The 22,112-nt window shown below is 37.2% G+C and overlaps 1 protein-coding gene across 16 annotated transcripts in view; it reads right to left on the bottom strand.

Moving 5' to 3' along the window:
* Nucleotides 1-22,112, bottom strand: part of NRXN1 (neurexin 1) — a 1,159,797-nt gene that overhangs the window by 625,601 nt on the left and 512,084 nt on the right. For all 16 annotated transcript variants that reach the window (XM_059406092.1, XM_059406088.1, XM_059406087.1 and 13 more), the window contains 2 exons: nt 8,396-8,779; nt 1,257-1,460 (listed from right to left, as the gene is read on the bottom strand). In XM_059406092.1, coding sequence (XP_059262075.1) covers nt 1,257-1,460; nt 8,396-8,779 — 588 coding nt within the window. The remainder of the gene's footprint in view (nt 1-1,256; nt 1,461-8,395; nt 8,780-22,112) is intronic.

Here is a 22,112-nt window from a genome sequence, read left to right as displayed (position 1 = left end):
TACCACTGAAATAATTTTATTCTTTATGAGCTACCATTCTGCCCAGCACAATTTGAAACTATAGGTAGAGTTTCCACAAATGCCTCACCTCATCACATTTCGCTACTCTTTGTGTCAAACTATGTTTCAAATTTTATTTTTCTTTCTCCATTAATTTATTTTTGTGTGTGTTGAGCACTTCCAGGAAATACAGTAAAACCTCATTAATTTGTTCTCCTCTTGGAGCTACTGATAGTAACGAAACTTATTGGGCAGAATATTTATAATTCTTGACAAACAAAAATTGCCTGAGAAAAATTAAACAAGTTGTAAAAGATGAACTTCAGGAAGAAAACTGAATCCCAGTACTTCACTGTACATTGATGGCACAACTTCCATGAAATGACATCCTAATTACTGATAATTCTTATCCACCCATTAAAATCAGCCTAGTAAGACCTTTCCTTAAGAAGCCTTCCTAGCTATCAATTTGTGTTTTGGAACGTAATCGAAAACAAAACTGCATATTTTTTTAAGTCTGCAATTCCAACTCTTTCTTAATTCGGCCTAACCTTCTCCCATATTTCATATAGCTTTTTGAGGTTTTACTGTAGTGACTCTCTCCTAATGCTACAATGAAGCAGGAAAGCATTATTTCTCTGTAGAAGAGCCTGTGTTTTAGTGTTCTCATGGCTGTTTGCTACGGGCCGCAGTCTTTGGGCATTGAAGGGTTGTGGATTGCTGTTTGATAGCAAAATATCACCACACAGTATTTCCAAACAGAAAAGATGGTGTACCACAAAGGTGACTAGTCAAAGGAGAAGCCCAGAGAGTACAGTAAAAGTAACTGTTGTCTACATCACAGAGCAGAAATTTGACATTTTGTGCAGATCTTATCTAAATAAAAGCAGATGGGTTTTTATTCATCTGAAAGGGTGTCCTCTATAGCAAATCAGAATACTAGTAAATACAACAATGGAAATTATTTGAGGCCTCTTCAAGCCTAACAATTTATACTTTCAATTGACCTCATTGGTACATACGGCTTCCCTTTTAAGAATCCTCAGTGGTAGAAATCACAAAATGGTAAATTATGTTCAACAAAATGAAACAATCAAAAAGATGCCCCCAAAACCTAAATTAATTTAAATGATGAAAATGAGACCATTAAGTGTTTTAACTTTCCATGGCAAAACAGGCTACTCGATAAATGTTTGCAGGCAAAACTGAACAAAAAGTGAAAAGTATTAGTTTTATGGGGGAAGGGGAGTTGTTACCTAGGTTGACCGTCAGTTTCACACGCCCTGCATCCAGCTCCAGGCGGAGGGTGTCTGCCGAGTCTCTGGAGGTGGTTGCCATGAGAATGCCATAGGCGCGCTGGGATCGGAACCGTAAGGACACGTCCTCGGCCTCTGTGTGCATCACCACTGGGAGCTGGATTTTCATAAACATACTCCCATCGTAGCTCAGAACCGTTGCCTCTGCAGATGGGAAGTGAATATCAAAGTTCTTGGTCAGTTTGGTACTAATTTATTCTGTGAAAAAGGACAGTGAGACCTATTAATGGCTTCTAGATAGAACACAACACTGCAAACGCAGCTCATCTTCTTCAGAAATGAGCATTTTTTTTTTTTTTTTTTTAAAGCTGGGACGAGAAGTCACCATAATGAGGACTTCTGTGAAGTCTGCTAAACCACAGGCACAGAGATGGCACTACTTCCCTTTTTGATCGCGTAGCCCTTTCTAGCTATGGCATTCATCATGCTGGTTTATCGGTGTTCGTGTGTGTGTGTCTCCCTTCTCAAAGGCAGAGATCACATTCTTCTGTCTTAGTCACAGTATGAGCCTGGGCTGAGGCACAGACTAAGTAAGCAATTACTTAATGCATGTTTATACATGGCTAGGCCACTAGCTCCCCCAAATCTGCCTTTCCTCAACAAAATGAGGAGGTGCTAGCAGAGGATCTCTAAGGCTGTAGCCACCCTAAAAGTCCATGATTCTAGGAGAAGTTTCCGTCATTATCTTCTTTCATAGTATCTGCCTTCATAGGATCAAAAAAAGTAAAAGAAATGACTTAAATGTTAGAATAAGGTCAACATTTTACCAAAGGTGATGTTCAAAGAGAGAAAAGAAGTAGCTCCAAACAACACATGGCGCTTCTTCTGAGTCACTTTGTTTAATGAGATAACTAAGTTTTACAAAGACACAAACAGACCTCATTTTAAGCTTTATTTACAGGGAAGGGGTAGCTGAAATCATCTTCTGTCAGCACTACTCTGGTGTTCTGAAAATGTGATGCTATCACCAAAAAGCCAATAACTATGTATTTTGGTAATACTGAATAAACATGACTGGGTCTGCAGAGTTTGCATGTTTTAGTTTGTGCTACTAAATCAAAGTGGTCTGCTTTAAAAAGAGAGAAGTCGCTTAATACTGTATTAAACACATAAAGAAGAGGACACCAGAAACTGTTGATCACAAACTGCATGCTTTAAGAAATAGAACACTTTAATGTTAAACACCATATGGTGGTGGAACGTTGCAAAACAAGTATGAGTAATTCTGCTTTCTCATTGGTTCTGACAACACAGAATACCGCTTAACAAAAGAAAAACCAGCTGGAATTAAAGGAAACTTGGAAATTCTCATTATCTTGCCCATTTACATGGCATGATTAGCTTTAATGATACAGTTGCTTATTATTGGGACTTATTCTGGAGTTGCGGTTTTGCAAGTTTGTCTGTCAAAAAGTCAGGAGAGTCAAATATTTAATCATTAGTCGTTGTCATCATGGGACTGAATGCATATCCAGAACAGATAAAGAAAGGAAGGTTCCTTCTAGGTATACCTTCTTGGTGCTCTTCTCTTCCACCTGCCTCTTGACTTAAGGGATCTTGGTCAACTCCCCCTAATATTTATTAATAGCCTGACTTCTCTCCCGAGTTCTTTCATCCATCACTCACTTAAGATTTCCAACTTAAATACTATAGTCAACCCCCCCGTCATGAACCAACTCCACATGCTCCTTCACCAATGTTCTCTAGCTTAGTAAATGGCATAATCCCATTGTTCAGAACTTAGCTTTTCTGATTTTTCTCTTAAACTCTCTGCAATGCCCAATCTATGTGCAAGTCTATAAGTCTTGTAGGCTCTAATTCCAAGCCATTTCCTGAATTTATTGCTTCTTATCCTTATCACCCAAGTATCTCTTCCTCTGCTCCAATCTCGCACCTAGACCACTATCAGAGCTCCCTCAGCGGTTTTCCCATTTCTACTCTTTCTTCCTGTCTACAGCAGCCATGCTAAACTTTTAAAGAAATAAAGCAGATTATATCCCTACACTGCTTAAATTATGTCTCCCCACCTCCCACCAATAGTTTTCCACTGAAGTTAGAATAAAAGCCGTACCGCTTTTCTACCCACAAGGTTCTCCGTGATCTGGCCCCAGCCTTTCTCCATGGCCTCAACCTTGAGCATCTCCACCACTTGTTCAGTAAACTCCAGCCACACTGATTTCATCCCTCATTCAAGTACCTGCACTTGTGGACCTGTCTGTTTTAAAAGGCTTAACCCTAAACCTCTACATGGCTGGTTCCGTTGGCATTCAGGTCTCTGGTCAAATGTGACTTCAAGAGTTCTGCTTAAAGCACCCCACTGATCCTTCCTCTAATTATTCCATATCTACTTACTCATTTCTTCTTCACAGTTACCATTTCTTATATGTTTCTATATAGTTATCTGTTTCACCCTTTAGAATGTAAATGTTGTGAGGGCAGGGTTAGGCTCTCCTATACATTGTTCTAGCAGTAGCTGAGTACCTGTCAAATAGCATAACCTTCAGGCACATAGAAGAGGGCCAGGCACATAGAAGAGCTTCAGTACGTACTTAACTGAATTAAGGATTGCATTTGATACTGAAGATATATGAAAGAGCTTATTTTCATTTGGATATCAAGCTTACATAAATGCTCACTAAAGGAGTTAAGTATTGGGGCGTCTGGGTGGCTCAGTGGGTTAAGCCTCTGCCTTTGGCTCAGGTCATGATCCCAGGATCCTGGATGGAGTCCAGCATCAGGGTCTCTGCTTAGTGGGGAGCCTGCTTCCTCCTCCTCTCTCTCTCTCTGACTGCCTCTTCCCCTACTTGAGATCTCTGTCTGTCAAATAAATAAAATCTTAAAAAAAAAAAAAAAAGAAGAAGTTAAGTATTTACTCTGCCTATTGTTAAGTGGAATCTAATTTTGGTAAAGTATGTGGACATAATATTTGCTGAAGTCTACTTTGAATGACACACTGTGCCACTAAATGACAGGCTAGCATCTATTTATCAAAATACCAGTCCTGTGGCTAGGCACTGACCTGACTTTGAGAAAATAAAATATTATCCTTTTAAAATAGTATGGTTCTACATTATACCACATATTTTTATTATTAGATAAGTTTCCTAACAGAAAAGCTGCAGTAGTTTACTCAAAACATAATTAAGGGGCACGTGGGTAGCTCAGTCAGTTAAATGTCTGACTCTTGATTTCGGTCCTGGTCATGATCTCAGGGGTTAGATCGAGCTCCACATCAGGCTTCACCATCAGCAGGGAGTCTGCCTGAGATTCTCTTTCTCTGCCTCTCCTTCTCTGCTCCTCCCACACCCTGCGTCCATGCGCTTCCTCTCTCTCTCACAAATTAATTAATTAATTAAAAAATTAAAACATGATTGTAAAGCTATGGTGATCTCTAGGAAAAAAAAAGTGTTTCTTGTATAATATCAAGGGAGATTTGTTCTTTACTATTTCTTTGCCTAAACTAGAGCCAATCATTGTCCATATCTATAGAGCAACAAACACCTGAATAAACATTTAAAAGTCATTATCTATTACTCAGTTCCTCAGCATCATATTGATAAAAGAACTGAAATGTTGTTAATTTTCCTTTATTTATTTAATCTATAAACCTATTGTCTATTATTCAATAATCACATTTTAAAATGATTTTATAATCTTCTATAAAATGCAGCTTAATTTTATTAAAAACTAAGGAGGGGGAACATCCTTCCAGAAATAGAGATGACTGACAATGGATCATAAACATAGTATGAAATACAATCCAAAGTTGGAAAACAATCAGAATCATTAGCCTATAACATTCTCCAAAAAAACTGCAGGAATGAAATAATATAGTAAAGTAATAAAACTTGAGTACATTTTAAATAATTCTCAATGTGAAAATAACTTGTTGATAAACGACAAATGAGCACCTAAATGATTCCTCATAATTAGAGTTAATGTTTAATTAGACAAGAAATGGAAAATGCACAAGTTGGAGTCTAGAGTTGCCAAATAAATGGTAAACACTCTGACATTTGAAGGTTATGCTATTTGACAGCATCCTTTCACATTAGTAAAATTATCCTACCCCTTAGAACACAAAAGAGTACTTTAGAAGGCTAATTCCAATACAATACTTCCCAGAGGGGGAGAAAAAAGTTTCAGCTTCGTCTCCTGTATCTCCTTCCCCTTTGTCGTTAAGTTTGATAAATTTGCTTTTCTGTATTATTCCTTCTTGCCGTCTAAAGTGTACACCTGTGCTCAGTTTTGCCGAAAGGCAGTCACATATTGTGCACAACGATGAAAATCAGACAGGGAGCCAAATTATATTGCTCTGACATCTGTCTCTCCATCTGTTAGAGTTTTAACAAACAAGTATAAAGCAGACCTCTGATTACAACATATACACATAACCAAGAATAATTTCTACACAGCCAAGTCTCCACAAATTCTCAGCTTTATTAAAAATAAAGTAGGAGGAAAAATGCTGAATTTAATTTATATTCAATTGCACATTATTTCTATATTACTCATCCTTATGAGATCGATGCACATAAAAAATACTATTTTCCTTAATTGCCTAGGTCAGCATATACTCTTTCTTATAAATTCCTTTGCTTACTTAATGCAGAATAAAAATTTTCTATAGTAATGTGACTGCAATATTATTCCTCAGGCTGCATTATCTAAGGACTTGAACACACTTTTTATTTACTATGAATAATAATCTTTATAAATTATCAATTATTGCTCAGTAATAGTAAGATGGAGACCACTAGTACCTTTATTTTATTTATTTATTTTTTCAATTTCAGGAGTTGTCCATCAACTCTTAGGTGATTAACACCCTATTGTGATCAGAGTATATCTGGAGAAGGACCACAGTCAAAGCTCTTTCTTTTGAACTGGAAACCCCAAGGGTTGGGCACGATCCTATGTTGACTGAACTAGGGCATAGCTGGGAACTGGACAGAAGCCAAATTCTGTGGTATTGAGCATGACAAGCATCCCACATCACCACTGTTCTCAGGAAATACCATAATGTGAGCAAGAAAATTAATTCTTAAAAACAAAGACTTCTAACAATACGCTGGGTGGTCTGGAAACAAAAATCGCACAAAAATGACCATTTTTTCCTCAACACACAACCAACATGGAGACAAAGAAATCTGCAGAAATTTCTAGCCACCTGTCAGATAAAAATGTATGCCGGATCCCAGTGATGAAGGTTGCTATTAAATTCTCATTTGCAAATCTACATATGCTTGCCACCCCTCCTTCTAATTATTGCGAAATAAAAATATTCCCTTTCCCTCATTCTGGCTCAGGAAGCTTGACAATTTCTATTTTTAATTTCTGCCATATGTAGTAGCAGGATCTTGCCACAGGGTGGTACACCACACATATTTAACTGAAGGCTTTTGGAATCTGCGTGACAGTTACGGTGATAGCCTTTTCTAGCTTCACTTAAGCAGGAAGCATCGTGTAACTGGCAGCTCTCTGGGTGATTAAGAAGAAAACAACAGCTTAAATCATGCAGGCCTGCGAATCTCCCATTATGTCTAAGTTGTAATATGTCTTACAAACTTTGTTGCTTTTTTGGTGGTTACTGTTGGCCCCTTTTGCCAGTTTCTGAAGACCATACAATGAAACAAATAAACTGAAATTAGAGAAGGAAATGAGAAGAGGGAATTCACAGAGAATATACACCTTACACTTGAAACTACAAAGAAATAGCTAACCTCTAATGACCATGGGTAGGAATTGCAATTCAGTACTAGGAGAATGAACGAATCTAGGTGATTAATATACTTACCCATCTATTGACCTATCTAACTGTAGAGTGCAGAACAGTAACAGTATTTTGGTTGGTAATTTAAATTGAATTCATTAAATTAGTTTATTAGATTATTTATTACTATTTTCAGATTCATTAATGTTAATAATAGAACTGATAAACTGAATCTCTTCATTAAGACAGAGAACCAAAGTCACATCTCAACTTTGGATTCTAGAAAATCACTGTTTCTGTTCTCTAGGAAGTGTGAGCTTAAACAAATTAAATGATTTCAGGATGGAAAGGGGGAAAGGAAACTAAATGTACATAGTTTATACAATACACAACAGGAGCTTTCAGGCTAACTGTCTAATGCAGAGTTATTTGAAGCATGAGAGGACAATGGAACAACTCATCAATAGTTTTCCATATTGATTTTTTTGTTCCATTGTTGGAAATGAGTGGCAGTGGGTATAGTGACTAAAGCATTTATCTGATACTCTTAGGTCGATGAGAGGACTTTGTCCCTCTGCTGTTCCCCCTTTAGTCTACAGACAAACAGTGGTTTGTCTTTGCTCTTCATTCTTCCTTTTATCCTTATTCTTCTCCTTCGAATGGGAGAGGAAAAGAAAAGAAAAAAAAATGTAGCTGTGCTTTCTACTAGAGAAGAAAGGAAGGGAGCTGCTCCGAAGCCCCGCAGACACACTGAGCCTTAATACCACAGAGGTAAATACAGCAGAGGTAAATCTTCTGTGATCACTCAGGTCCTAAGCAAAGGTAAGTGTCTTTGAAATAAGGGTGCATTTCTGAAATTGCCAGTGTAAATTAGATGATTGAAAGTCACCTTACTTTCTAAATTTCAAACCCAGAGAAGTAGACCAAGGGGAAGTGAGCAGACTAACTTTAGTCTCACTGCACAGTGTTAGGGAAGTGGCCTCACATGCTCTTTTTCTGGCCATGGATATTAGTGCTGGATTCCATAAATATCTCTAATTCATAGCTTCTTTACTTTCTAGGGTCCTGAAATTAAAACTGGGCAAAAGAGACTGTCATTGCTCTCAGTTACTCCTCTTTAGCCCATGCTCCGGAGGATCTGAAAGACTAACATATTTCTTCCTGCAATACCACTTCAAACTCTGTGTATTCCCAGGATCAGGCCCTCTGAAAATCCAGTACGACTCATTAGTAGGCAGCTTGGCCTGTAGGTGTTTACCTCTCAGAGCATGCATTATGCTCCAACGGTCAGTTTAAGGTCTGAGGTCAACATTTAATACACTTTTTCGTCTCAGGGGAGTCAGCTGCTTGGTTTTTGGAATCCTACCTCTCTCGCAGGACCTGCCAAGGTAGCCTGTTCCGGAACAATCACAGACATATCTGTTCCACCCATCCCTGCACATGCCGTTGTTTTTACAAGGGTTGCTAAGGCACGGTTTTGCTGTTTCCCTTGAACAGGAGGGCTTCACTCCAGCAGTACTTTGAATTTCAGCCATTTGCCGGATATCTTTGCTCTGGCCGTCAATGAACAAATCTCTAATGCAGCCCACGTAGCCGTAGTTGAGCAGAGCAGTCCACACCTCGGTGGGGAAGACGAGGCCAGCCTTGTTCTCCGGCAAGCCCCCCAGGTACAGCTCATCATCCAGGTCCAGAATCTCACTCTCGCCAGGCGCCGTGTAGGGCGTGCGCAGTGTGTTGACAGAAATGGTACCTGTTGCAGAGACAAGAGAACACACAGGTCTTTACGGAGTACAACATGCTCAGAGAATCACCATTTCTCCCTTTTGTCTGCCTGAGGGGATGCTCCTTGAGGGCAGACAGCTCTGATTCTTCTTTCTGTTCCACAGGTGCCTTATCCTTCCCAGGGGAGTCAAAACCAAAGTGGATGGCCAACTGAGAGTCTGTCAGTCTTCAACAGGTAAATAAAGAAAAGAAAAAGGAAGACTTAAAAAAAAAAAAAGGATGGAAGGAAAGAGAAATCACCATTCTATATCACTCTCCAACAGGTCAGTCAGAAAAGAAAGAAAAAGAAAGAAGAAGCTGACATGATACACTACCCTTTGGACTAAAGTCAGATTCACAGTTGGTGAGTGCTCATTTTCAAAGCTGGTGTACATCTGCAAACTAAAAAAAAAAAAAAAAAAAAAAAAGATTGCATGCACCCACCTTTAACTGACTCGATTGCTTTTAATGAAAACAATAGTTTGACAGATTATCTATGTCAAAACTTGACTTCACCACTCTTACGTGTATCAATCTATTGATAAGCTCTATGGTCTTGGTCTATTCATCCATAACATGGGTTTAGTAATATGACATACCTCTCAGGGTTTCTCTAAGTGTTAAAAAAAAATGGTATTAATAAAGCATCTGGTTTATAATAAGCACTGCATAAGTGTTGTGTATCATGATTCATCATAAGAACCAAGTCAAACTGGCTGTTTACTTTTTTAAAAATTTTTAATCCAAACTAGTTAGTCATCTAAATTGCAAGCCTTTCCCAACTCACTCCAAATGTAAGAGGAGAATAATTCTATTAGTTTACAAATATGCAGGAACCCTGGTTTTAAGCAGAGGATGAAAAGGTAGACATTCAAATGGGATTAATTGAGAATCACAGAAAAAATATTTGTGGGATCCATTAAATGAAAAAAAAAAATGAAAGACTGAAGGCAGTTTTTGATTAAAACTTCTATCGTGTACCACCAGATTATTCAAAATTCCACCAATGTTGTCTCCAGAAGGATATTATAAAAATGAAAATAATATACCTAAGAATGACATCTCACTATATGTTATCAGATTGTCTCAGATTTATTTTTCAGGTCTAGACCATAAAGCAGAATAGGTAGAATATTAAGAAAGAAAGTAGATTTAGAAATGTCTGCTGAGAGAGGGCCTCAGGGATTTAGGGGGCAGATATACAGATAGACAGGCCAGGAGACAGAAGTTGGGGTACAAAGGTAGCGACAAGAAGGGGAGAGTCTACTGTGAATAGAGGATAGGTAGAAGATGCATTTTAGCAGTTTCACAGAATACCTAAAGTCCATCCCCAAATGAAAATACAGCCTGTAATGAATGTCAAACGTGCAACTAACTAAGGATGCAGGGCCACTGGCCTCTGCACTGTCCCCAGGAGCATTCTGAAGCCCAGCAGAAGGGGTACTTTTCAAGATGTGCAGTGTAATGGGATCTGTTCTTGCGTGAGAGCAAGCCACGAACACCACTGACAGAGACTGCACAGGCAGCCAAGTCACTAAGGGGAGATTTGTCTCTCTAGACTTCCACAGAAAGAAATAGAAAAAGCTCTCAGGAGAGAAACACTTAAAGGCATTGCTATTTTGGCCTTCCGAAGAGGGGAACATAACAGGGATTTTGTAGGGACGTAGCAAGAAGGCAAAAGGACAATGTATTCACTTTTACAGGTCACATTCGTGCAAATGTCTGGAAGAAAACTCATTTAGGAACATACAGGCACTGTAAAATCCTACTTAGAAAAAAAACATGAAAAAATATAATTTGGGGGAAATGAAATATACGATTTTGAGATAGAATGATGTCATTTTCTCTTCCTAATAGAATTTCATTACAAGCATTTTTAACTGTCCAAAATGCTTTAAGAAGTGAGTTAAAAGATGATCCCTGTCCTCTGCAGCAGCTAATGGAAGTTAGAAAATGGTGAGAAAGAGGATTAATGGCAAAAGGAAAGGTGGAGACACACATACATTGTATCTATATATTATATATTATATCTATATAATATAATATTTATTATATACATTGTAAGCAAAAGTATGGAATGAACGCAGTGATTTCTGTTTTTAAGACAAAAGTGTGAGAAGTGCCACACCCTGTTTTCTAATTAGTTAAAAATGGCTTCTTAGAAATGAATATATGATACTGAGAGGCAACTGTTAGGAGACACAGAGGAAGTGAACAATGACAAAGTTTTACAAGAGCGGGCATTTGTTTTTAAAAAATGTGTAATTTTCCCATGTGCCTTCTTACTTATGGAAAAAGCCTGATTCAGCTCAGGAAGAAACAGAACAAAATAAAACAAAACACTTGGTGAACATGTGGTACTGGAAGTCCACGCTAAGAGGTGCTTGGAGGGTTCCTGAGATGAGGAATTCAGTGGGGGATCACACTGGTGCTCTCCTCTCCCCCACAGAGTTTGCTCAGCTCAGTACACTAAGTAGTTTCCAAAGTCACGGTGTCCTCCCTGGGGCCAGGACTTTCACAGTCACCCATCAACAGTCTGACAGTGAGGACAGAGTGACTGGGTATTCTCATTTTTATTTATGGTGTGTTGGAGCCTACTTTAAACAGAGCCTTGTAAGAAAATTCCAATATGCTTTTATGAATGTGTTTGTTGTGGCGAGAGCGAGATAGTCACGATAACTTTGTGGTTAGACTAGAGTTTTCTGATCACAACACCTAAGTTAATCCACAGGTTTTATACCGTCTAGTGCACACACACGTACACCCACACACACTTAGGTTAAGCAAAAGTTTAAAGAAAAATATTTGGCTCTATTACTGCTGAGGCACTCTGATATTATTTTCTTATGTAATTTTATTAATACAGATGCTGGACATGACCCACCAAATTGATTTCAGGACTGATTAACAGGCTGTAACCCATAGTTCAAAAACCACAGACAGAGAGGTTATTGTCATAATAACCTCATTAAAGGGTAAGATATTTTTCCCATTGCTCCTCTTTGTCCCTTTGAGAGATAATTTTAGAGTTCTCATGGGAAGAAGCAGTGCAAGATTAGAGAGATATCAAAAGCAATACAATCCTAACCTCAACTCTAATACAATCTAAGAAGAATTAGAACTTTAATTTAGCCCTGGATTCAAGGTAAAGAGGTACGTTGAGCATATGCATATATCAGATATTTTTGCAGGGCACCTGGGTGGCTCAGTTGGTTGAGCGACTGCCTTTGGCTTAGGTCCTTATCCTGCAGTTCCAGGATCAAGTCCCCCATGGAGCTCCCTGGTCAGTGGAGAGACAGCCTCTCCCTCTGACCTTCTCCCTTCTCATGCTCTCCCTCCCTCACTCTCACTCTCTCTCTCAAATAAATAAATAAAAATCTTTAAAAAATATTTTGCCAACAAATAGAATGAGACAATCGTAACTGAAAGGCAACTGCCATCTTCTCTACAAGCTTTACCAATCCACGTGCTCTTATATTTTAGAATATCTTTGTAAAAGAGACGGCAAACAAAGGGAAATTTAATTTAAATGGGAATGGAAACAATCATTTTTATATTCTGAAGATTCACAAAATAAAAACTATACTTAAATAGTAACTAAATATTATTGAGTCAGACTTATATTTATATTTAGATATACTTCTATTGATACTGTATTTAGCCTAGACATGTGCAAATGTCCTGAGATGTACACATTTATGATCAGGGATTTGAATCCCAAATTCCTTAATGATTTTATTATTGATATGAATCAAAGGACATATTCACATAAGCAAAAGACTCATCACAGAATCACTGAATTCATTTACACCAATTTAACACATATACATGAGGATAGTGAAATTTCAATATTAAGATCTAAGTGCCTATTCATTATAATTAAGTTACAAAAGCAGTGATTACCAGGAAAATATGAGATGAATCCTTAAGCCTTGTTTTTGATAATTAGAGACAATTGAGTAGTTGCTACATCTGTATATATCAATAAAAAAAATAAGAATTTTCCAAAGTTTGAGCTAGGATGAGATGTAAATAAATTTTTAAGAGAAAACAAAAATCTAGGTATATTATTGGTTTATCCATCTATCTAATTCAAAGAGCTACAACTATTTATGTATTCTCTGTGGAATAGCTTGATTATTTCATGCATTTTACCTTCTTTCACTAAAATTACCTTTAAAATCTTGGGTAAATTAATATTTTACTTAAACATTGCTATATTTGAGCTCTTAAAAACCTGTAGATGATAGTCCTATTTGGGGATTTACTTGGATCAGTATTTCATGCCTCAATATTTAAGACTCCAAAGCACCTTCCTATGTAATTTTGCTTTTAAAGAAATAAAATTTCAAATAAAAAATATATCTCTGTACATATGACTTTTGTAATTGCAACACTGAAATCACACTAACATATATTAATGTTTAACTCCAGTCGTTTTCACTGCATAAGCAAAAGGTAAAACAAAGGTGACAAATACACAATGTAATATTTATTTAAGGATATTCATGAAGCATAAGTAATGAATTCATGCTTTATGTAAAATTATACGTTAAAGGGGAAAAACTGTTGAAAACAGTTCTTAGTTTATAAAAATGGAAATCATCTTTCCTATTTTGCTGGTATTTATAACTTGTTAGTTTCCATTCTTGTGTTGTTGGGTTTTTTTGTTTAAATCTAATTTTTCTTGACCCTTCCACTTCCAGATTAGTTTTCAGGATGAGAGAAAGCATAGAGCGAAGGGAGATTTAAAATAAGGTAATTTGATTATAATTACTGCAAAAATTTAAGTGACCAGGAAATGGGAGGTAGAAAACTGTGTTACAATGAGAATGCTTTTGCCAGGTCAGAGGAAACCCGCTTCCATATTCTAGCTTTTGCAACTAACTAGCTGGCAAGCTGAGCCAAATATTGGATTCGCTAGGTCTCAATGTGTCTCTTAGGAAAAATAAAGGAATTGACTGGGTGTCAGTAAGGTTCCTTTTTGAATAAAATTTTCTGAAATTACTACTTAAAATAATTTTTAGTTATGTATTTTATTTTTCTATAATTCTGTTTCATCTCTTCGTTGGTTGCAGAAGAGAATTAGATTTCAAAACTTAAAAATTTACAGGTCAAATTCATATTCTTTTTTTTAAAGATTTTATTTATTTGAAGTGGGGGGGAGAGAGGCACAGAGAGAGAGAGAGAGAGAGAGAGAGAGAGAATCTCAAACAGATTCTATGCTGACTGTGGAACCAGATGTAGACCCAGACATGGAGCTCAAATGATGCGGAGATCAGGACCTGAGCTCCAAAAGTTGGACACTTCACCAATCCTTTCACCCAGGTGCCCCAGAATGCATATTCTATTAATAATTTAAACTCAGTAACAAGATATAATGTAAATGCTGAATGTAGAATGAAACATTGGTTATATAATATGATGCAAAATGCAAAATATAGAATTCCAACAAAATAGTAAAACAAACCAAAAAATGAACCATAATATTAACAGTGTTCATTTTGGATTATGAGTGGATAGTTTCTTCTTTTCAATTTTCTGTGTCTTTTTTGTTTTTAATATTTTATTTCTGTAGTGAGAGGGAGCACAGCTGGGGAAGAGGAAGAGGAAGAAGCAGATTCCCTGTTGAGCAGGGATCCTGACTAGGGTCTTAATCCTAAGATCCCAGGACCCCAGGATCATGACATGAGCCAAAGGCATATGCTTAACTCACTGAGCCTGTGCCTTCTAAAAACACAATGTCATATGTTAGGTTTATAATAGGGACTGAAATAACATTTATTTTAAAAAAGAATTAAAAAAAAAGAAAATTTTAATATTCCTTTTTCTGCTTATTTCTATGTGTTTTCTCCTTCCTTGGATCTACCCATGAGCCAGGAATGTCAAGAATAAACAAGCATATGAAGAAATAAATCTTTGAAAAAATTAAAAGTTTGATGATATCTTGTAAGGGGGAAGAATGAGGAGGGAAAGGACATATCATGTTTTATGGACAAGTGTAAATTGAAATGGCCTATGAGCAAAATGACCTGTCATTAATTTTCAAAATTAAAAATGCTTTGTCCAGTGATTCCAGTTCTCAAAATTTATCCTATAAAAATTCTGATGTACATGCATAAAGACCTAACATGAAAATTTTTCTTTATAAATTAGTTTAAAATAGTGAAATTTTTAAAGATTTTACTTATTTATTTGACAGACAGAGATCACAGGTAGGCAGAGAGGCAGGCAGAGAGAGAGGAGGAAGCAGGCTCCCTGCTGAGCAGAGAGCCCGAAAATAGTGAAATTTTTAAAAGCAAAAAGTTGAATGTCCATCAACAGAGAAGTGACGTTTATTTTATAAGTGTACGTTTATTTTATAAGTGTAAATATATGTATAGCTATATTAATGCAAAAGCAAACGTGGTTACCTGTGAAGGAGGGAATGAACTGGTGAGGGAGGTGTGTAGCACGGAGAAACTCTTTTATGTACTTTTTGAAATGCCAGAACATTTTCACCAATAGCACAAATTTATATGTCACATACATGCTGTGTGTTAAGCATATGCACATATACAAACACAGATACACACTCATAGCAATAGGTATGTGTACAAGTTTTTAAGATTATCATATGCAATGTTGGGTAGTTGTAGACATCAACCAAGTGGTATATTTTATAATTAAAATATTAAAATTAAAATACTATTTTTTGGAATTTACACAGATACCTACTCAGCACTCCACAATGTGAGTCATGCTGCTGAATGTGGTCACCTCAGGGTGCAACTGACACCCTTGTCCAAGGTCTCCCCATTAAACTGATAGACCCAGGGGCACCTGGGTGGCTCAGTTGTTAAGCATATGCCTTTGGCTCATGTCATGATCCCAGGGTCCTGCTCAGCGGGAAGCCCTCTTCTCCCTCTCCCACCACCCCCTGCTTGTGTTCCCTCTCTCGCTGTATCTCTTTCTGTCAAATATATATTAAAATCTTTAAAAAATAAATAAATAAACTGATAGGCCCAGAAAGTAGATTTGGTAGACTGAGAGCAGGTTCCATCTCTCAGGGTCTGACTGATTTACCAAGCCCCTAAGACTGCTGTATAAAATAAGAATGCCAAGTTATTAATTCTGTATGAGCTATTAACTGTCACAGGATATGGAATGATTCCTGGGTAGCTTTGCCAGGATGAGATGCCAGCTTACAGTCCAAATGTTTATTCACTTATGATGGGAAATTTAATTGGTAACAGGAACCTGAATACTCATATATCTATGACTGGTCAATTATACCCGTCTACTATAATTAGACTTGTAATAAAGAATTACATTTATTATATAGTAATGGTAAGTACGTATATTTTATATAAATTATATATATACATACATACATGTTAAAAGAGCCTGGAAGAAAATGTACAAAACTGAAAATATTTCTTGGAGGGAAAAAAAAATAGGTGATGTTTTTCTTGTTAAAAATATTCAAAATAAATAAATAAATATAAACATAAGTTTAATAAAATTTAATGTAACAAATTTATGCAAAATTGACTCCATCTAGTCATTGGGATAGTCAAATAATTAATAACTTAATGATAAAGTGCTTCAGTTTTCCCACTGATGTGTAGAGGTTTAGAGACATGCATATAAAACAATATTATAAATTTACTTAAAACTATTTCAGTGTTTGCAGTGAGCAAGTAGGTAGAGGCATGGGAGGAATGTTTATAGTCAAAGGGCAAGTTTAAATCAAGACCTAAACCGAGAAATTGTCTAATGGTTGTTCAAGTAGAAATGTTTAAGTGTGGTGATTCATGAATGGTATACACAGAAATCAGTTCTGGTAATAGATAGCTAGAAAGTGCTGTTCACATCAAACCGTGATTACTATAAACCTCTAATTATGTGCTCTGGGGAGAGCCTTGTGCCTTTCCCACTGTAATTTCTAGTTCTTAAACTGGAACTCTATGACTTCAATTCAATCTCAATGGTTTCTTAGCTGTTAAATGTAGGCTTACCCATGAATAACCACTGATACAATCTGCTGTACCCTGCTGTACACAAGCAGAATTTGACAATAATAATGAGTTTTCTCTTTTATTTCAATGTGCAATGATGGTTTGCAAAAAAAAAAAAAAAATTACTGGCAGTTTGCTGTAAAAATACTTGAGAGGATACCTTTGACTGAGCCAAAGAGTTTAATGCAAATTTAAACAATATCCACGCACCAAGAAAACAGTCATTAACCTCATCCTTATTTTACTACAATTCACACTTTAGCTAAATACCCAGACACGGTTATTTTGTGTTAAGTTTGGGAGCAAAGGACACAGAAAGGAGAACTCTGGAAAGGGAAGAGTGGCTGGTAAGGAGCCATCAGCTCTAAGTCCTGCAAAGTTTGCAGAGTAATGAACCTCCTCAATCATATTTATTAACTCAGCAACTTAGGGATTTTGCTCTGTTAAGTAGCTAAGCTATCCAGGGAAGATACTCACTTTTTGCAGCACTCAGGTCATACACTCTGACCAGGAAATCATGCCTGCACTTTGTATGGTTCCTCCTTTGCCAGTCTAACCTAGATCTGAAAAGGCCATTCATGGCTCAGCCTATCAAGCCCCATGTCACTGGTCACAGACTGAGCAGGCAAAGGAAGAAGCTATACTGTACCAAGAGAGCAGTTGTGGCCAACAGTAGCAAAGTGGAAATACAATGTCTCTTTTCCAGGTTACAGAACAGAAGGGAGGTACAGCACAATACAATTAATTGTGCTGACAATGGGGTTCTAGAAATTCATCTGAAGACAGAATTTCTCACCAAACAAGGGGTTCATATATCCATCTTTTCGTGAACAAAGTACTGAAGGGCAAAGTGACAGAAAGGTAGGCAGTGCAAGTGACAATCTTCCTCGTCATTAGCATGCTTACTGTGACTGCATATCTCAGCCCTCAGAAAGAAGTGAACACCTTCCCTTAATTTTCCTTGTACCTACATGTTTGTTAAATGATATAGCGACCTCATGAACAAGCAAAGATAGCAGTTCTGTTCTCCTAAGAGCTTGTCATTTTTGTCAGGCTTACCATAGTTCCATAGTTTCTCTAACAATTATGTAACTTCCTCATTGTGATTTTTTTTTTTTTTTTTTTTTTTGGACACCTGAGCCTGGAGGATGGCTTTGTATTCATAAAAAAGGGCAGCACCTGTAATCTTATATTGTGTATTATATTGTGTAAATGGTTTTCAGGAAGTAAGGTAAATTCCTAAAAAACTTGCATTAAAACTAAAAGAGTGCAATTACTCTTCAAATGTAAAGATGATAATACTGCTAGTTTTAGAATATTAGGGGTGGGTTGGCACTAAGCCATTCACCTATTTTTATTCTTTATTTTTCCTTGTACCAAATATTTATTAAACAACTTCTATTACACAAGAAAGTACCAGGACCTGTAGGTGAAAACATAAATAAGATATTCCCTTCCATAATAAGTTTCTTTTGTAGATTGCTTAGAGACTATTAAAAATTTAGTCTGTCCACCAAATATGGTTTTAACCCTACAGAGGGAGGTAACCATTAGTTATTGGCATCAAATTAATGGCCATGGCTTCACTCCTACTAACTTTAGTGTGGTCAATAGCAGGAAGAAGAATTCCCAGCCCTAAGCTCCCTTTACTTTAATAACAGAGAAAATGGCTCATCAAATATTTTTAAATATTCAGCTGAAGAGTATCCCGGGCAACCTTCATCATCCATGAGTCAGAAAGCAGCCCACACTGACCTCTTGTCTTAGAGGTATCATTGTCCCATGTTATAATAAGACTAATTTTTATATAGCCTCTGAATATAACTGGTGTGAAAAATGGATAAAACGAATTATTTCTTCAAATTCTATGTTTCTTAGTTTTAACCGAGCTATAAATCTAAGTATTTCACCGACCTAACTCAGAAATATCCTTTAAGTAAAAAAGAAGCTAGTAGAGCTATTCATTCAATTTTTAAAAGGCTGCTTTATACCAAACCAATGTAGTGTGCAAATATAGAACTTAATTAAAATACTATATATAAAATATTAACAGCTGTAGTTATTAACATTACATTAAATTCCCTTGAGCTAGGCCAACATAAAATGAGCTCTCTTTTCTTTTAATTTAGTAAAGGGCAGAACTTGGTGTAGTGAATAAGCTTTGGTTTTTACACTGTTTGTCTCAATTCACTAATCTGAAATTGTAATTGCATAAAAGTACCTTACTAGCTTCATATCACTGAGCATACTAACTTAATCTTTCCTTTGGATTCCAACAAAAATCTCATGTCTTATTTTCTTAAGGTAAATTATACTCTCTGAAGGCATCCCTCTCTCATCTTCCCATCCAGCATTGAGCTTTAACACAAATATTCTCTGCTTTTGACCTTTTCCTATGAGGGTGCAAAAAGGGTACTTAAGGAACTATTGGCAATTTTGGAGAATTAAAGAACTTAAAGAGAAAAAAAGTGGATTTTATTTGGCCTGAGGATTAAGGCATTTATCCAATTCTTATTGTAATAGGTCATCCAAGGAACTTGGGAATCTAACTAGACCACATAAACACTTAAGACTAAAATAAATTACTACTATCAAATGAGTAATGGCTGGTTTTGTTTTCTGTTAGACATTGTTTGTATTTATTAAAGTTTTGACACTAACCATGTATTTCTTCATACAGTTAAAAAAATACCTCATTTCTAGGTGAATGAAATACAACTGATCTGAAGTATGGTAACTTTGCTTCTCTGAACTTCCAAAAGATGTCCACTTTATGGGGCATCTGGGTGGCTCAGCTGGTTAAGTGTCTGCCTTTAGCTCAGGTCATGATCTCAGGGTCCTGGGATCGAGTCCTGCATTGAGCCCCACTTCGAGATCTGAATTGGACTCCCTGCTCAGTGGGGAGTCTGCTTCTCCCTCTCCCTCTGTTTTCTGCCCCCACTCCTACTCCCTCTCTATCAAATAAATAAATAAAATCTTTTTTAAAAGTCCACTTAATCTAATCAGTTATGTTTTAAATTATTATGAAGACTGGGTGGTTCAGTTAAGCATCCAACACTTGACTCAACTCGGGTCATGACCTAAGGGTCGTGAGATCAATTTGTACATTGGTTTGAGTGTGAAGTCTGCTTGAGATTCTCTCCCTTGCCCTTTCCCTGGCTTGTGCTTGTTATTTCTATGTTTCTCAATAAATAAATAAACAAATAAAAATAAATTTTTAGGAAATCTAACATCTACGTACATCTACGTACACATATGTGAGAGTGATTTAAAAATTTAATTCTAGGGGCATTTTAAACCAAACTATATCATCCAGAAGTTAGTATTCAAAGCATAAGTCCATGCTCCATTCTTCTTCTTTTTTTTTAAGATTTTATTTATCTATTTGACAGATAGTGATCATAAGTAGGCAGAGATGCAGGCAGAGAGAGATGGGGGGAAGCAGGCTCCCTGCTGAGCAGAGAGCCTGGATGCCAGGCTTAATCCGTGGACCCTGGGATCATGACCTGAGCCAGGCAGAGGCTTTAACCCACTGAGCCACCTAGGCGCCCCTCCATTCCTCTCTTTTAGACTTCTATTTGGAAGTTCCTAAGTAGCCAATTGACTGCTAACTCTGGTACAAACAGGCTGGAGGAAGTGAAAGGGAAGTACTCCATCGCTATATTTTTGTATTCCCCTCAATTTACACTTCTCAGCTTAAATCAGAAAAAAAAAAAAAAAGAGGAATCTAATTTCTAATGGAATCAGTATAATGCAGCAGGCAAAAAAAATGTTGTCTATACTCAGTCATCTAAGATAACAGAACTGATAAAAGTATAGATAGCACAGAGTGGCAACTAATCTTCCCTGTGGAAGATTTCAGGGAAATCTGGGGGAGGAAGGGAAACGGAGGGAGGGAGACCACAGTTTCCAGGAAGGGATGAATCTGAAATCGTCTCTGAGAGTCTGAGGACCAGAGCAATGGGTCAATGGGTCAATTTTCTACCCTCAGCCCTGGGTCCCTCTAAATTCCCATTTGTTCCATTCTTCTATAAAAAAGTAGGATGTCAATCACAATCTTTTTGATTGATAAGCAGGAAAACAAGGCATGACTAAAAGTTAAACAGGACACAGTTCTGCAGAGGGATGCGGAGGACATGAGTGACAAGGGGGTCTATGAAAGGAGCACTCACTTCAGGACTGCAGCATGGCCTTCCTAAAATAGGATGGTGATCACAGATGACTGAATCTGAAAGAGGCACTAAGTGTTCTCTGGTCTACATTGATCATCAGCTGGAAAGCTTTGCAAAAATATAGAATCCTAGATCCCATTACTGTTGATACCTCTTTTTTTTTTTTTAAAGATTTTATTTATTTATTTGACAGAGAGATCACAAGCAGGCAGAGAGGCAGACAGAGAGAGGAGGAAGCAGGCTCCCCACTGAGCAGAGAGCCCGATGTGGGACTCGATCCCAGGACCCTGAGATCATGACCTGAACCGAAGGCAGCGGCCTAACCCACTGAGCCACCCAGGCGCCCCTGTTGATACCTCTTAATCAGGTCTGAGAGCCAGGTTCTTTCCAATATGTTTTATGAAGGAAGAAATTCAGACCCACAAAAGATGTCTTGGCCAAGCTTCCACTGATATTTAGTGGAAAATCCAGAGTGCATAGTATGGTATGTAAGTAAATAAGGAAGTTTGGGGAGGGAAGGAAGGAGAGTAGTTAGATCTAAATTCAGCTGTCTTCTATTATAAGAAGTTAATTTTTATTTGTAAGTGAGAGGAACAATTAGAGTGTGGGAGCACAACATGAAGAAAGTAAAAAAGACATAGTATATAGTTATATACCTAAAATAAGTTGCTTCTCTCTTCTCTCTTTCTCCCTCTTTGTCGTCTTCTCTCTCTTTCTCTCTCTCATGTCCTTCGTTTCTACAAATGCTATTTCCTCTGCCCGGGTAATCTTTGCCCCTACAAACCTAACGCTAGTCAATTCCCTAAGCCTCCTAATCCATTCTCAAATTTCAAAGTAAGTAAATACTATTTCTTCAGGCCTTGCCTACAATGCCCCCTCCTTTCCCCAATCACATGCATGTACACACATACACAACACAGGCATACACACACACACACATCTGTAGGATGAAAAGCATAGCAAAAGGAAGAGGAAAGAATTCCTATTGGTTCAGTTCTAAACATCTTTCATTAGAAAAGGAATTTATTTGGAAGTCAACAGAGTTATGCCCATGTTATGGCATTAAGGTGTTTTTTGATAACACAGACCCAACTTCTATAAAAATCAAACTAAGGATTAAAAATAAAACTAAGGATTTTCTACATGGATT

This window comes from Mustela nigripes, chromosome 7, assembly GCF_022355385.1.
Source record: "Mustela nigripes isolate SB6536 chromosome 7, MUSNIG.SB6536, whole genome shotgun sequence".
Classification (NCBI taxonomy): Eukaryota; Metazoa; Chordata; class Mammalia; order Carnivora; family Mustelidae; genus Mustela; species Mustela nigripes.
Note: the sequence above shows the minus strand (reverse complement) of the source record. Positions and strands in the feature narration are given on the sequence as shown.